Genomic DNA, 18,263 nt, shown 5'->3' with positions numbered 1-18,263 from the left:
TGTGACTCAATTTGAAGAAACCAAATCTCTGGATTTGCTTCCCAGAACGGAGGGGCTCGAAAGGCAACACGTGAAACTTCAGCTGATGCAATAGGTTGAGCCATGACAAATGCAAGTATGGAGACCGGCAAATCGAGAGTAGAAAGTTTATTCCTCACCTTGAATTTCCAGGAACGTCTCTATATTGGGTAGAAACGAGTAGACTTGGCTTGAAAAAAAAATATATATAGTATATCCAAAAGACTAGGAGATTAGACAAGTTTCATCTTTGAAGAGCGTACGAACGGAAAGCGCAAGGCGCGAAAACGAAATTTAAACGATGGAGAAATTAACTTCAATGTCCAAAATCAGATGCGTCCTATAGGTCACCAGTGATCCTATGCTTGTAGTGACGACATAAAACGTAATGAAAACTTAACGATTTAATATACGAAAGAAACATAACGAGGAGGATGACACGTGTATACAAATCGGTGGTATAATTCCAACTGGCATTTTTCTTTTTTTTTACAATCACCAGGAGCGTGAGGAGGGCGCGCCATCTATACAGATAAGAACGCACTACAATAGGAAGCTAAATGCTCAGACAGTCCCTGACAGGTACCCTATACCCCACTTACAAGATTTTTCTCACGCGCTTTATGACAAGAAAATATTTTCTAAACTAGATATTTCTCGAGCTTACCACGCAATTCCAGTACGTGAAGAAGATATTTCTAAAACTGCAGTTATCACACCATTTGGGCTGTACGAGTTCCCATTCCTAAATTTTGGACTCTGCAATGCAGCTCAGACGTTCCAAAGATTCATGGATGAGGTTTTAAGAGACCTAGATTTTTTGCTTTGTTTATATTGATGACATTCTAGTTTTTCCTAAGGACGCTGACGGACACCTTCGTCACTCGGAGTTGCTATTCAATCGCTTAAACGAATATGGTATCAAACTTAATGCCTCTTAATGCGAGTTAGGCCTTAAAGAATTGACATTCTTGGGTCATGTAATAAATGAAAAGGGCATCAAGCCCTTGCCTGAAAAGGTTCAGGCCATTTTAGAATACCATAAACCTAGCAATTTGAAAGGATTGAGGCGGTTCTTAGGACTGGTAAATTTCTACAGAAGGTTCCTGCCACGAGCAGCGGAAAAACAAAATGTCTTGACAGAATTTTAAAGGGCTCAACTAAAAATTCTAATCACAAAATGGATTGGTCCGACGAGGCTTCTACAGCTTTCGAGGACTGTAAACATCAATTAGCCGAAGCTGTACTTTTAGTACACCCATCTCCAACAGCTCAATTGGTCATGAGCGTTGATGCTTCAAATGTAGCCATAGGGGGAGCCTTGAATCAAGTGGGAAAGACATTAGAACCCCCTGGTTTTTCCCTCGGCTGAAAAAAATTATAGCGCTTATGATAGAGAATTATTGCTATATTTGCTAGCATAAGTTATTTTAGATATATGTTGGAAGCTCAACAATTTAGCATCCTAACTGATCACAAATCGTTAATATATACATTTCGCCAAAAATCGGAAAAATTATCACCGAGGCAAAACAGACAGTTAGAATACATTTCCCAATTTACGACTGACATACGACTGATCATATTAAGGGATCAGAAAATTCGGTTGCGGATGCTCTATCGCGAATTGAGGAAATTACAACGCCATGTTCTATCAATTACACAGAAATAGCGGAAGCTCAAGAAACAGATGCGGAGCTAATGAACTTGTTATCGACACAAACTTCATTGGACTTGAAAACAGTGACACCACTCGACTCTGACCGGGAACTGTATTGTGATGTCTCTTCCGGGAAAGTCAGACCTTACGTTCCAAAGAACTTCCGTTACCAGGTTTTCCAGGCGGTGCACAACTTATCACACCCAGGAACCCGAGCCACTACCAAACTGGTCACAGACCGATTCGTCTGGTCCTCGGTAAATAAAGATGTCACCAGATGGGTCAGGTTTTGTATTCAGAAAGTGGAAGCTCGCAGACATACAACCAGCAGTTTCGGTTCATTTGAACTTACAACCGAACGCTTTGAACACGTCCATCTTGACATTATTGGTCCGCTTCCAGAACCACAAGGATTTTCTTATGCACTCACTATGGTGGATCGCTTTACTCGCTGGCCAGAAGTGTCACCGATCGTGGACGTTACTGCTGAGACTGTGGCGAAGGCACTCCTGTCGGTATGGATATCACAATTCGGATGTCCCAAGCGCATCACAACGGATAGAGGACGCCAGTTTGAGTCTTCGTTATTCAAAGAGTTATCAAACCTCTTGGGTGTTCAAATATTACGGACAACATCCTTCGATCCCAAAGCAAACGGCATGATTGAATGCCTACATCGTTCGTTGAAGGCCGCAATCAAGTGCCAGAATACGAACAGATGGGTCGATGTACTACCAACAGTTTTGTTGGGTTTCCGATCAACTTTTTGACATGACCTCAGTGCAACGTGCGCGGAATTGGTATAGCGACTTCCTGGTGATTTCCTCGCACCACAAAGAACTGAAGCAGCTCAGCCGTCTACATTGGTCTCCAGACCACGTGATGGCGTGCAGCGGTTGACTCCGGTACCAGCAAGTTCCCACGGGGGGGGGGGGGGGGAAAGTTTTTTGCGCATCCTGAACTTTCGCGCTGTACACACACACGTCCTCGACGCTTTACGCAAACCTCTACAAGCAACATACGACGGCCTTTTTGAGATATAAAAAAAAAAATGACAAATACATGTTTCTCAAAATTAAGGGAAAAGAAGAAGCGGTATCGCTAGATCGCATTAAGCCTGCCTTTTTTGTCGCCGAAGAGGACAGTCAACATAATGTTGAACCCTGAGTCACCCGTGACCACAACAACTCGCTCCGGGAGACGCGTGCGTTTCCCAAGACATCTCGTGTCCTACGACACTGGAGGGGGAGTACTGAGGTGACTCAACGGTACACGTAACCTATTCAATAATGTACGTGTGGCGAACTCTTGCACCTGCTTCTTGCTTGCACCTGCATAGTCCAGCAAGCGACAAAAGATATAAGGACACTCACACTCACTCTCTTAACTGTCTCGAGACCAGTCGGTCGCATTAACCTGCTCGTTATTATATTAAAAAATATTTAATATTCCGGCGAAATAAATTGTATTAAATTTTTCAACTTCAAAGTACGCTATCAAAGATGCGTCACTTCTATACGAACGTCCGGTTTTTCGATGACGACTACGGTGTTCAGCACGGATTATTAAACAACTTACTATGAAATCAGCGACGTCCTTCAGCAGCGCTATGGCCCCGACGAGCTCTTTCTGTTGCAGGACTGTGGTGACGTCGCGACCCTGGTCGTCGGTCACATTCACGAGGTGGTCGTAGCCTTCGTGGGCCAGCATCTGTATGATCGCGGCCCTCTGCTGCAGGAACGCGTCGAAGACGTACCGGTCGATGGCCTGGACGTTGTCGTGCTGGCCGGAATCCTTGGCGACGTCTCGGCACGTCTTGTAGGAGTTGTCCCTCTCGGCCAGCAGGGCTTCCGCCTGCGTCAGCAAAGCGTAGAAGCTGCCGTTTGGATGCAGCCTGGACGCCGCGAAGTGCAATACGGTCTGGCCTTCCTCGTCCTATGTTTGAGTAGATAGTAATTATTAATTGACAAATCGCTATAATTTTCAAGGAGGCAGGCTGCCATCGTTCAGAGGAATATCCATTCACTCACCTTCATCTTCGTGTGGTCATCGAAGTCCACGTCCTCTTCGTCGTCGTATTGGAGACCAGCTCCGAGGTCATCGTCGTCGTCGCCAGCCAGTAAGGCCAGGGGGTCTCTGGGCTCATTCTCTCGGCTGGAATTGGAAAAAGAACAACGCTATTCAGAGGTTGAAAAAGAATATCTATGCGTCAAGAATATCTATCAGATGAGACCATTGGCTTCTATTTACGCCGCGAACCACCCGAGACATAGCGTGAAACTGTTTCGTTACGAATGTGGGCCGCGAGCCTGGTTGGTGTCCGGACCAGAAGAGGTATGAAAACCAGAGTAATATGATTAGATTTGTCTCAATAGGATCCATCCGTAGACATGAAAAAACTCGGGTAGATTCTGAATACTTCGTGAAAGTAAATGATGAGAGTGTGAGTTCTTAAACGATCTCGTGACGCAACTGTTAGTGAATGTACCCAGTATCGTCAGAAGATTTAAAATGCTGCTTTTTTAACATTTTTTGGCCCCCCTTGGACCATGTTTTCTTCTCGTGGTTCCCCCCCCCCCCCCACCCTCATCCAGGAGCAACTTCAGATTCACATAAAGCAAAGACTTTCAGCTGTGAATGGAGTGGGCGCAGACATCTTCACACACAGCTGTGAATGGAACAGAGGCAGGTATCTTCAACCGCGAATGAAGCCTAGGCAGACAACTTCAGATTCGAATGACGCCAAAGTAGACATCTTTAGCTGCGAATGGAGCCGAGGCAGATATTTTCAGCTGCGAATGAAGAGTGTGGGCAAGCGGATCTACAGGGCGATGTGTCTGAGAAGCGACTTATTGTGCACGCTCATACCGGATCATCACGTATTTTACGGGACAGAAAAATTTCCCCCTGTATTTTTCGGCTGTTGGAAGGGGCGGTCTCCCCCCCCCCCCCCTCGCCCACCTCTGCATCCACGCTTAGTTCAGAGGAAGCGCGATTCGACGATAGAAATTAATAGAAAAATTTACGGCAGTATTACCTGGAACGTCGATCCAAGTCTTCGCCATCGAATGGATTCTGTTGATCTACTTCAGGTAGTTCTTGGTTTCCATCAGGCTTCTCTGCTTCTTCGTCGTTACCATCTTCCAAGCTCTCTTCGAGTTTCTAGGAAAAATCGTTCAAATGGTTAGACACAGCCAAGTCAAAACATTTGAATCATACCCATGACCCACAGACCAAATGTTGGCAGCGGAATCATCTGATGGGGACCCTCGACCTCAAACCTGTAAAAGAGAACTGAGCGGCACATTACCAGATCACTTAAATGACACGCAGGGCCGGATCTGGAATCCTGCTGACTGCGCGGCCGCAGAAGGCGCAAACCGAAAGGGGGGGGGGGAGGGCGATTTTTTCATTACCAAAATATTATTCGCTTACTTTTGAGAAATGTCCAGAACCAGCCCCCCGATGACACGGGGCTCTGTTTTACATCATTCAAATGGCTCGAGGCACATCTCCAGTTCACTTAAGTAGCCCGCAACACATCGCAAGATCACTTACCCGTGACGCATTATCAAACCAATGAAGTGGCCCACCCACACTGAAGCTAGGGTGCTCAACCTTTTGGAGAGTGCGGGCAACTTCATTGGTTTGCAAACGTGCCGCGAGCAACTTATGCGATCTGTAAATGCGCCACGGTCCACTTAAGAGCCTTGGAATAATGCCGCGGGCCACTCAAGTGATACATGAATATGCCGTGGATCCCTCAGGGGGATCTAAAAATATGCCACTCAGTTCTATTTTACGAAATTATGTTCGAGGTCGTGAATCACATCAGACAAATCCGAGGGCCACATTTGGCCACACGGGCCAAGGGTTGAGCATTTAAGAAGACCTGGCCAATGAAATATTGTCCAGTTCACACTCACCTTTTCCACTCGAGGCGTAGGCTCCCTTTCCCGACTGTTGATCGAAGCGTATCTGTATAGCCAGGCCGCCAAATAACCGACAGGGTCCGCCGGACGTTTCTGCGCGACGCTGGTCAGTCCCTTGATCAGGGCGTCGCCGAGGACGCTGGCCAGGTAAGCACTGTCCTTGTTGTGCCGATCGAACAGATTCTGATAAATGGCTTCGGGGTCCAAGTGGGTCGGAGACTGGATGCCACGCTCAGAGGAATCTTCCTCGTGGAGCGGTTCCGGCTCGGCCTCATCCTCCTGCTGGTGGCCATCGTCGTCATCATCGTGGTCATCTTCGAAGTCGTCTTGTACCGGCGAAGATGAAAGAAAAGATGACCTTCCTGTGGGAAAAAAACGGATAGAAATGTATTTTTCTTAAGTGTGGCTAGATCGCGAAATGGTTGAACAATTTGCGTCCGGACCAAGTTATTTAGAGGCGTTTGATACCAAACACGACGGGGTTACGACGAGCGGTTCCCGAGTTATCACAAAAACACATATCTCGGAAACGAGCGACCCGGCGACCATCGGACCTTTTCTAAACGAATGCTGGCATGCACTTCAAGGGGTTTGACACCAAACACGCCGGGGTTAAGAGAAGTGCTTCCCGAGTAATCTGGCTTAAACGACCTGAATCACGTTTCCAAGTGGGGTGTAATGTGATAGGCCTCCTCGTGGTGCACTCTGGGTGACGCCAAAACTATCACACGTCATTGTCATCGCTTTTTGTGCTCATATACTTCACCTTCAATAGCCCAAATTACATGTTTATTTCTACACATCTTGCAGTACATGTCTTGCGTCTCGTTTTGTCCTGTACATGTTTGTCTTCTGTGTCCAATCCCTCGTTGTGGGCCCCGCTCAGGCGGGGAGGGGTCCTCCCGGATGGGGCATCGCTTCTAGCGTATGCTCCATCCGGGACGCTGTCTACCTGCGTGTTTGCCGTGCGTGGAGACCCGTAAGGCTGGAGATGGGGATCCTGGTTATCCTGATGCGCTAGCTTTGGCCTCGGATTCAGCCGAAACGGGAGGCTTGGATTAGCCCCGTCCAGGTCAATCGGCTGTGGTCGCCTCGGTGGCTGAAGGGGTTACACTACTGGGCAGGTAGAGGGGCCGGGCCTGCCGGACGTCGTTGAGGTTTGTTGGTGCTGCTTCACGACGATCTTGGATCTTGAACAAGTCTGCTCGCCTGTTTCGGTGGTGTATAGCTCTCACCTAACCTGACGTTGCTATTCACCTTTACGTGGGCGCGTCCCCTCGGAGGGCTCCATGGTGGGCATGGTGGGTGAGAGTGGAACAATACCCATTCAAATATGGGAAAAACAAAAAATGCACCAAAACGTCAAAGAACTGCACTTGGTGAAACAATTGTTACAGAAACCGCTTCTTCAAATTTATCTACTGTCTCATTCTTCTTCTTGCACAGTTCTGATAACGATAAACAGCTGTCAAAAGTATCGCCATTCTTGATAGATAAAGCTCCCTATGGCGCAGTTGGAACTTTAAAATCAGTGAAGGCTCTTCGTTCAGGAGACCTTCTCATCGAAACCAACACTCCCAGACAAGCCGCACTCATTCAAAAGCTCACATCTCTCGGAGACATTCCCATAACAGTCAAAATCCATCCCACGCTGAATCATTCACGTGGCGTCATCTCAGGCCCTAACTTAATTAACATGGATGAAGATGAACTAACCCAGGAGCTGGCGTCTCAAGGCGTAACATCTGCCAAACATATCATGAGCCGCAAAGATGGCAATCTAGCTCCATCACGAAATATAATTCTGACATTTTCATCCCCCAACATTGCCGAAAGATGTCAAAATCGGTTATTATAACCTCCATATCCGGCCATACATACCTAACCCTGTAAGATGCTTCAACTGCCAAAAAATTCGGTCACTCACGAATGGCGTGCCGTGGTCAACCCACCTGCGCAAAGTGCGGTGAGAGGGACCACATTTCGGACAACTGCACTTCAACATCATTCAAGTGCGTCAATTGCGGTGGCAATCACCCCGCATTTGACAGGAAATGTCCGAAATGGAATGAAGATCCAGAAGATCAAGGTCCTTAATAACGTCTCATATATTGAAGCACGCCGTCGTGTAATCCCTAACCAAACTCCAATAGCTAGTACATCATACTCTAATATGGTAACGAATCCATCAACAGCTAATAAGACTAACAATGTCACCAAAGCATCCGTAACAACTCAGACCGAACCCATAGCTGATACATCCACTCAAACATCATCTAACCAACCATGTAATAGTTGTGGCTGCTGTTGCTCTGCTGGATTACGGAAGGAGTCCACCACCTCCGAAGAAGCGGGAAAAGCAACAGCGAACACATTCAAGGTAACTACAGGTACTAAGCCAAAAATCAATGCTGGAAATAAATCTAAAATAAAACTATTCAAGACCGGATATTCGAGAAAAGCCATTCAGAGAGCAAAGAAGAACCCTACAGTACAAAACATGTCACTGCTTGATGACAAATCAATAGGGGACATGGATCTCGATAATCCGCCAGAATCCGGTGGTACTCGCCGGAAATTAGACCGAAATAAGTTCAAAGACCTTGAACCGTCTACATCCATTTGAAATTTATGGATAACATAATTCAATGGAACATTCGTGGTCTTAGATCCAATTACGAAGATCTAAAGGATTTAATCAATCGTTATCATCCTGTCTGCGTGGCACTCCAGGAAACTTTCACGAAGCCCTCGGAGACATGGAACATTAGGCGACATTCCCTGTTTCGTATTGACTACGATGACGGGAGTAGAGCCTGCCGCGGTGTTGCTCTGCTGGCTCCACATCATGTGTCGTCGCTCGTTCTAACGCTGCGCACGAACCTGCAAGCCATCGCGGTGGAAATCTCTACAGGCCTAAGAGCTACCATCTGTTCCATTTATTTGCCACCAAATGACACCATCTTACAGAGAGATCTAGAAGAACTGATTGATCAATTACCACCACCATTTTTTCTTCTCGGAGACTTCAATGCACATAACATGATTTGGGGTTCTAACAGCAACACCCCTCGTGGGGAAATGGTTGAACGACTGTTAGATGACATGGACCTTACCATCATGAATGATGGCAGTTTCACTCATTTCCATGCCCCAAACAATAGTTTCACTGCAATAGATTTATCAGTATGCTCACCTTCACTCTTGCCCAACTGGTCCTGGTCGGTTGATCCAGACCTCCACGGGAGCAATCATTTCCCTCTAGTGGTTAAGTGCCTTGATCGACGCCATAGCATACCTGAAGGACCTCCTCGGTGGAAGCTTGTGGCAGCCCGATGGGCCGAGTTCACGGTCAAGGCAGAAATCACGGAGGATATGGTTTCGCAACCCGACGTCGACCACTGTGTCGACCTTGTGACCAGTTGTATTATCTTTGCAGCAAATGAAACAATACCCAAAGTCTCCTCGAAACTTTCTAGATTTCCTAAACCTTGGTGGAACCACGAATGTAATGTCACTATTAAAGCTCAAAAGAAAGCATGGAGTAGGTTCCGGCGGTATCCTACCCGTGAGAACAAGTTGGCATTTTTAAAAGCAAAGGTGATAGCGAGAAGGACCAGGCGCCAGGCTCAACGTGAGTCCTGGCAAAAGTTCACGACGGGAATCAACTCATCAACTTCATCCAAAATCATTTGGGACCGGATCCGAAAAATCAATGGTCATTATCAGTCTCATCCTATCACCATTTTAAATATCAATGGCACTATCATCAGCGATGTGAGGGATGTTGCGGACACCATCGCCGCCCATTTCGCCGCTGTTTCAAGCGATGCGAATTATCCCCCATCGTTTCATCGCATTAAATCATCGGCCGAACGCACATCGTATACCTTCCGGCCTTCTACACCGGAAGGGTACAACTCATTGTTCACCCTTCATGAACTGACAACGGCCTTGCAGCGAAGTCCTGACTCAGCTGTAGGGCCCGATGCCATTCATTCCCAAGTTATCACAAAAACACATATCTCCGTAACGAGTGAACCGGCGACCATCGGACATTTTCTAAACGAATGCTGCTATGCGTTTTAAAGGGTTTGACACCAAACACGACGGGTTACGACAAGCGGTTCCCGAGTAATCACAAAAACACATATCTCGGAAACGAGCGACCCGGCGACCATCGGACCTTTTCTAAACGAATGCTGCTATGCGTTTTAAAGGGTTTGACACCAAACACGATGGGGTTACAACAAGCGCTTCCAAAGTAATTACAAAACCACATATCTCGGGAACGAGCGACCCGGTGACCATCGGACCTTTTCTAAACGAATTCTGGTATGCACTTTAAAGGGTTTGACACCAAACACGATGAGGTTACGACAAGCGCTTCCCGAGTAATCACAAAAACACATATCTCGGAAACGAGCGACCCGGCGACCATCGGACATTTTGTAAACAAATGCTGGTATGCACTTTAAAGGGTTTGACACCAAACACAATGTGGTTACAACAAGCGCTTACAAAGTAATTACAAAACCACATATCTCGGGAACGAGCGACCCGGTGACCATCGGACCTTTTCTAAACGAATTCTGGTATGCACTTTAAAGGGTTTGACACCAAACACGATGAGGTTACGACAAGCGCTTCCCGAGTAATCACAAAAACACATATCTCAGAAACGAGCGACCCGGCGACCATCGGACCTCTTCTAAACGAATGCTTGTATGCACTTTGAAGGGTTTGACACCAAAGACGATGGGGTTACGACAAGCGGTTCCCGAGTAATCACAAAATATCTCGGAAACGAGCGACCCGGCGACCATCGGACCTCTTCTAAACGAATGCTTGTATGCACTTTAAAGGGTTTGACACCAAACACGATGGGGTTACGACAAGCGGTTCGCGAGTAATCACAAAAACACATATCTCGGAAACGAGCGACCCGGCGACCATCGGACCTTTTCTAAACGAATGCTGGTATGCACTTTAAAGGGTTTGACATCAAACACGATGAGGTTACGACAAGCGCATCCCGAGTAATCACAAAAACACATATCTCAGAAACGAGCGACCCGGAGACCATCGGACCTTTTCTAAACGAATTCTGGTATGCACTTTAAAGGGTTTCACACCAAACACGATGGGGTTACGACAAGCAGTTCCCGAGTAATCAGAAAAACACATATCTCGGAAACGAGCGACCCGGCGACCATCGGACCTCTTCTAAACGAATGCTTGTATGCACTTTAAAGGGTTTGACACCAAACACGATGGGGTTACGACAAGCGGTTCGCGAGTAATCATAAAAAAACATATCTCGGAAACGAGCGACCCGGCGACCATCGGACCTCTTCTAAACGAATGCTTGTATGCACTTTAAAGGGTTTGACACCAAACACGATGGGGTTACGACAAGCGGTTCCGGAGTAATCAGAAAAACATATATCTCGGAAACGAGCGACCCGGCGACCATCGGACCTCTTCTAAACGAATGCTTGTATGCACTTTAAAGGGTTTGACACCAAACACGACGGGGTTACGACAAGCGGTTCCCGAATAATCACAAAAACACATATCTCGGAAACGAGCGACCCGGCGACCATCGGACCTCTTCTAAACGAATGCTGGAATGCACTTTAAAGGGTTTGACACCAAACACGATGGGGTTACGACAAGCGGTTCCCGAGTAATCAGAAAAACACATAACTCGGAAACGAGCGACCCGGCGACCATCGGACCATTTCTAAACGAATGCTGGTATGAACTTTAAAGGGTTTGACACCAAACACGACGGGGTTACGACAAGCGGTTCCCGAATAATCACAAAAACACATATCTCAGAAACGAGCGACCCGGCGACCATCGGACCATTTCTAAACGAATGCTGGTATGTACTTTAAAGGGTTTGACACCAAACACAACGGGGTTACGACAAGCGGTTCCCGAGTAATCACAAAAACACATATCTCGGAAACGAGCGACCCGGCGACCATTGGACCATTTCTAAACGAATGCTGGTATGTACTTTAAAGGGTTTGACACCAAACACGATGGGGTTACGACAAGTGGTTCCCGAGTAATCAAAAAAACACATATCTCAGAAACGAGCGACCCAACGACCATCGGACCATTTCTAAACGAATGCTGGTATGTACTTTAAAGGGTTTGACACCAAACACAACGGGGTTACGACAAGCGGTTCCCGAATTATCACAAAAACACACATCTCGGAAACGAGCGACCCGGCGACCATCGGACCATTTCTAAACGAATGCTGGTATGAACTTTAAAGGGTTTGACACCAAACACGACGGGGTTACGACAAGCGGTTCCCGAATAATCACAAAAACACATATCTCAGAAACGAGCGACCCGGCGACCATCGGACCTCTTCTAAACGAATGCTTGTATGCACTTTAAAGGGTTTGACACCAAACACGATGGGGTTACGACAAGCGGTTCGCGAGTAATCACAAAAACACATATCTCGGAAACGAGCGACCCGGCGACCATCGGACCTTTTCTAAACGAATGCTGGTATGCACTTTAAAGGGTTTGACATCAAACACGATGAGGTTACGACAAGCGCATCCCGAGTAATCACAAAAACACATATCTCAGAAACGAGCGACCCGGAGACCATCGGACCTTTTCTAAACGAATTCTGGTATGCACTTTAAAGGGTTTCACACCAAACACGATGGGGTTACGACAAGCAGTTCCCGAGTAATCAGAAAAACACATATCTCGGAAACGAGCGACCCGGCGACCATCGGACCTCTTCTAAACGAATGCTTGTATGCACTTTAAAGGGTTTGACACCAAACACGATGGGGTTACGACAAGCGGTTCGCGAGTAAACATAAAAAAACATATCTCGGAAACGAGCGACCCGGCGACCATCGGACCTCTTCTAAACGAATGCTTGTATGCACTTTAAAGGGTTTGACACCAAACACGATGGGGTTACGACAAGCGGTTCCGGAGTAATCAGAAAAACATATATCTCGGAAACGAGCGACCCGGCGACCATCGGACCTCTTCTAAACGAATGCTTGTATGCACTTTAAAGGGTTTGACACCAAACACGACGGGGTTACGACAAGCGGTTCCCGAATAATCACAAAAACACATATCTCGGAAACGAGCGACCCGGCGACCATCGGACCTCTTCTAAACGAATGCTGGAATGCACTTTAAAGGGTTTGACACCAAACACGATGGGGTTACGACAAGCGGTTCCCGAGTAATCAGAAAAACACATAACTCGGAAACGAGCGACCCGGCGACCATCGGACCATTTCTAAACGAATGCTGGTATGAACTTTAAAGGGTTTGACACCAAACACGACGGGGTTACGACAAGCGGTTCCCGAATAATCACAAAAACACATATCTCAGAAACGAGCGACCCGGCGACCATCGGACCATTTCTAAACGAATGCTGGTATGTACTTTAAAGGGTTTGACACCAAACACAACGGGGTTACGACAAGCGGTTCCCGAGTAATCACAAAAACACATATCTCGGAAACGAGCGACCCGGCGACCATTGGACCATTTCTAAACGAATGCTGGTATGTACTTTAAAGGGTTTGACACCAAACACGATGGGGTTACGACAAGTGGTTCCCGAGTAATCAAAAAAACACATATCTCAGAAACGAGCGACCCAACGACCATCGGACCATTTCTAAACGAATGCTGGTATGTACTTTAAAGGGTTTGACACCAAACACAACGGGGTTACGACAAGCGGTTCCCGAATTATCACAAAAACACACATCTCGGAAACGAGCGACCCGGCGACCATCGGACCTCTTCTAAACGAATGCTTGTATGCACTTTAGAGGGTTTGACACCAAACACGATGGGGTTACGACAAGCGGTTCGCGAGTAATCACAAAAACACATAACTCGGAAACGAGCGACCCGGCGACCATCGGACCTCTTCTAAACGAATGCTTGTATGCACATTGAAGGGTTTGACACCAAAGACGATGGGGTTACGACAAGCGGTTCCCGAGTAATCACAAAAACACATATCTCGGAAACGAGCGACCCGGCGACCATCGGACCTCTTCTAAACGAATGCTTGTATGCACTTTAAAGGGTTTGATATCAAACACGATGAGGTTACGACAAGCGCATCCCGAGTAATCAGAAAAACACATATCTCGGAAACGAGCGACCCGGCAACCATCGGACCTCTTCTAAACGAATGCTTGTATGCACTTTAAAGGGTTTGACACCAAACACGATGGGGTTACGAAAAGCGGTTCGCGAGTAATCACAAAAACACATATCTCGGAAACGAGCGACCCGGCGACCATCGGACCTCTTCTAAACGAATGCTTGTATGCACTTTAAAGGGTTTGACACCAAACACGACGGGGTTACGATAAGCGGTTCGCGAGTAATCACAAAAACACATATCTCGGAAACGAGCGACCCGGCGACCATCGGACCTCTTCTAAACGAATGCTTGTATGCACTTTAAAGGGTTTGACACCAAACACGACGGGGTTACGACAAGCGGTTCCCGAGTAATCACAAAAACACATATCTCGGAAACGAGCGACCCGGCGACCATCGGACCATTTCTAAACGAATGCTGGTATGTACTTTAAAGGGTTTGACACCAAACACGATGGGGTTACGACAAGTGGTTCCCGAGTAATCAAAAAAACACATATCTCAGAAACGAGCGACCCAACGACCATCGGACCATTTCTAAACGAATGCTGGTATGTACTTTAAAGGGTTTGACACCAAACACAACGGGGTTACGACAAGCGGTTCCCGAATTATCACAAAAACACACATCTCGGAAACGAGCGACCCGGCGACCATCGGACCTCTTCTAAACGAATGCTTGTATGCACTTTAGAGGGTTTGACACCAAACACGATGGGGTTACGACAAGCGGTTCGCGAGTAATCACAAAAACACATAACTCGGAAACGAGCGACCCGGCGACCATCGGACCTCTTCTAAACGAATGCTTGTATGCACATTGAAGGGTTTGACACCAAAGACGATGGGGTTACGACAAGCGGTTCCCGAGTAATCACAAAAACACATATCTCGGAAACGAGCGACCCGGCGACCATCGGACCTCTTCTAAACGAATGCTTGTATGCACTTTAAAGGGTTTGACATCAAACACGATGAGGTTACGACAAGCGCATCCCGAGTAATCAGAAAAACACATATCTCGGAAACGAGCGACCCGGCAACCATCGGACCTCTTCTAAACGAATGCTTGTATGCACTTTAAAGGGTTTGACACCAAACACGATGGGGTTACGATAAGCGGTTCGCGAGTAATCACAAAAACACATATCTCGGAAACGAGCGACCCGGCGACCATCGGACCTCTTCTAAACGAATGCTTGTATGCACTTTAAAGGGTTTGACACCAAACACGACGGGGTTACGATAAGCGGTTCGCGAGTAATCACAAAAACACATATCTCGGAAACGAGCGACCCGGCAACCATCGGACCTCTTCTAAACGAATGCTTGTATGCACTTTAAAGGGTTTGACATCAAACACGATGAGGTTACGACAAGCGCATCCCGAGTAATCAGAAAAACACATATCTCGGAAACGAGCGACCCGGCGACCATCGGACCTCTTCTAAACGAATGCTTGTATGCACTTTAAAGGGTTTGACACCAAACACGATGGGGTTACGATAAGCGGTTCGCGAGTAATCACAAAAACACATATCTCGGAAACGAGCGACCCGGCGACCATCGGACCTCTTCTAAACGAATGCTTGTATGCACTTTAAAGGGTTTGACACCAAACACGACGGGGTTACGATAAGCGGTTCGCGAGTAATCACAAAAACACATATCTCGGAAACGAGCGACCCGGCGACCATCGGACCTCTTCTAAACGAATGCTTGTATGCACTTTAAAGGGTTTGACACCAAACACGACAGGGTTACGACAAGCGGTTCCCGAATAATCACAAAAACACATATCACGGAAACGAGCGACCCGGCGAACATCGGACCTTTTCTAAACGAATGCTGGTATGCACTTTGATGGGTTTGACACCAAACACGATGGGGTTACGACAAGCGGTTCCCGAGTAATCACAAAAACACATATCTCGGAAACGAGCGACCCGGCGACCATCGGACCTTTTCTAAACGAATGCTGGTATGCACTTTAAAGGGTTTGACATCAAACACGATGAGGTTACGACAAGCGCATCCCGAGTAATCACAAAAACACATATCTCAGAAACGAGCGACCCGGAGACCATCGGACCTTTTCTAAACGAATTCTGGTATGCACTTTGAAGGGTTTGACACCAAACACGATGGGGTTACGACAAGCAGTTCCCGAGTAATCAGAAAAACACATATCTCGGAAACGAGCGACCCGGCGACCATCGGACCTCTTCTAAACGAATGCTTGTATGCACTTTAAAGGGTTTGACACCAAACACGATGGGGTTACGACAAGCGGTTCGCGAGTAATCATAAAAAAACATATCTCGGAAACGAGCGACCCGGCGACCATCGGACCTCTTCTAAACGAATGCTTGTATGCACTTTAAAGGGTTTGACACCAAACACGATGGGGTTACGACAAGCGGTTCCGGAGTAATCAGAAAAACATATATCTCGGAAACGAGCGACCCGGCGACCATCGGACCTCTTCTAAACGAATGCTTGTATGCACTTTAAAGGGTTTGACACCAAACACGACGGGGTTACGACAAGCGGTTCCCGAATAATCACAAAAACACATATCTCGGAAACGAGCGACCCGGCGACCATCGGACCTCTTCTAAACGAATGCTGGAATGCACTTTAAAGGGTTTGACACCAAACACGATGGGGTTACGACAAGCGGTTCCCGAGTAATCAGAAAAACACATAACTCGGAAACGAGCGACCCGGCGACCATCGGACCATTTCTAAACGAATGCTTGTATGCACTTTAAAGGGTTTGACACCAAACACGACGGGGTTACGACAAGCGGTTCCCGAATAATCACAAAAACACATATCTCAGAAACGAGCGACCCGGCGACCATCGGACCATTTCTAAACGAATGCTGGTATGTACTTTAAAGGGTTTGACACCAAACACAACGGGGTTACGACAAGCGGTTCCCGAGTAATCACAAAAACACATATCTCGGAAACGAGCGACCCGGCGACCATCGGACCATTTCTAAACGAATGCTGGTATGTACTTTAAAGGGTTTGACACCAAACACAACGGGGTTACGACAAGCGGTTCCCGAATTATCACAAAAACACACATCTCGGAAACGAGCGACCCGGCGACCATCGGACCTCTTCTAAACGAATGCTTGTATGCACTTTAGAGGGTTTGACACCAAACACGATGGGGTTACGACAAGCGGTTCCCGAATAATCACAAAAACACATATCTCAGAAACGAGCGACCCGGCGACCATCGGACCATTTCTAAACGAATGCTGGTATGTACTTTAAAGGGTTTGACACCAAACACAACGGGGTTACGACAAGCGGTTCCCGAGTAATCACAAAAACACATATCTCGGAAACGAGCGACCCGGCGACCATCGGACCATTTCTAAACGAATGCTTGTATGCACTTTAAAGGGTTTGACACCAAACACGACGGGGTTACGACAAGCGGTTCCCGAATAATCACAAAAACACATATCTCAGAAACGAGCGACCCGGCGACCATCGGACCATTTCTAAACGAATGCTGGTATGTACTTTAAAGGGTTTGACACCAAACACAACGGGGTTACGACAAGCGGTTCCCGAGTAATCACAAAAACACATATCTCGGAAACGAGCGACCCGGCGACCATCGGACCATTTCTAAACGAATGCTGGTATGTACTTTAAAGGGTTTGACACCAAACACGATGGGGTTACGACAAGTGGTTCCCGAGTAATCAAAAAAACACATATCTCAGAAACGAGCGACCCAACGACCATCGGACCATTTCTAAACGAATGCTGGTATGTACTTTAAAGGGTTTGACACCAAACACAACGGGGTTACGACAAGCGGTTCCCGAATTATCACAAAAACACACATCTCGGAAACGAGCGACCCGGCGACCATCGGACCTCTTCTAAACGAATGCTTGTATGCACTTTAGAGGGTTTGACACCAAACACGATGGGGTTACGACAAGCGGTTCGCGAGTAATCACAAAAACACATAACTCGGAAACGAGCGACCCGGCGACCATCGGACCTCTTCTAAACGAATGCTTGTATGCACTTTAAAGGGTTTGACACCAAACACGATGGGGTTACGAAAAGCGGTTCGCGAGTAATCACAAAAACACATATCTCGGAAACGAGCGACCCGGCGACCATCGGACCTCTTCTAAACGAATGCTTGTATGCACTTTAAAGGGTTTGACACCAAACACGACGGGGTTACGATAAGCGGTTCGCGAGTAATCACAAAAACACATATCTCGGAAACGAGCGACCCGGCGACCATCGGACCTCTTCTAAACGAATGCTGGTATGTACTTTAAAGGGTTTGACACCAAACACGATGGGGTTACGACAAGTGGTTCCCGAGTAATAAAAAAAACACATATCTCAGAAACGAGCGACCCAACGACCATCGGACCATTTCTAAACGAATGCTGGTA

General features: G+C 47.0%; 1 protein-coding gene across 1 annotated transcript in view; it reads right to left on the bottom strand.

The window, feature by feature from the left end:
* The window catches only part of LOC149067723 (uncharacterized), a 155,478-nt gene that overhangs the window by 7,366 nt on the left and 129,849 nt on the right, over nt 1-18,263 (bottom strand). Inside the window, exons 24-27 of the mRNA XM_089252114.1 lie at nt 5,605-5,972; nt 4,716-4,840; nt 3,709-3,832; nt 3,257-3,613 (exon numbers count right to left, since the gene is read on the bottom strand). Of these exons, the coding sequence (XP_089108240.1) occupies nt 3,257-3,613; nt 3,709-3,832; nt 4,716-4,840; nt 5,605-5,972 (974 nt within the window). The remainder of the gene's footprint in view (nt 1-3,256; nt 3,614-3,708; nt 3,833-4,715; nt 4,841-5,604; nt 5,973-18,263) is intronic.

This window comes from Pholcus phalangioides, unplaced genomic scaffold, assembly GCF_987345545.1.
Source record: "Pholcus phalangioides strain wild (caught in Gottingen) unplaced genomic scaffold, Ppha-v1.0 ptg000028l_1, whole genome shotgun sequence".
Classification (NCBI taxonomy): domain Eukaryota; kingdom Metazoa; phylum Arthropoda; class Arachnida; order Araneae; family Pholcidae; genus Pholcus; species Pholcus phalangioides.
The sequence above is the reverse complement of the archived record's forward strand: the minus strand, read 5'-3'. Positions and strand labels throughout refer to the sequence as shown.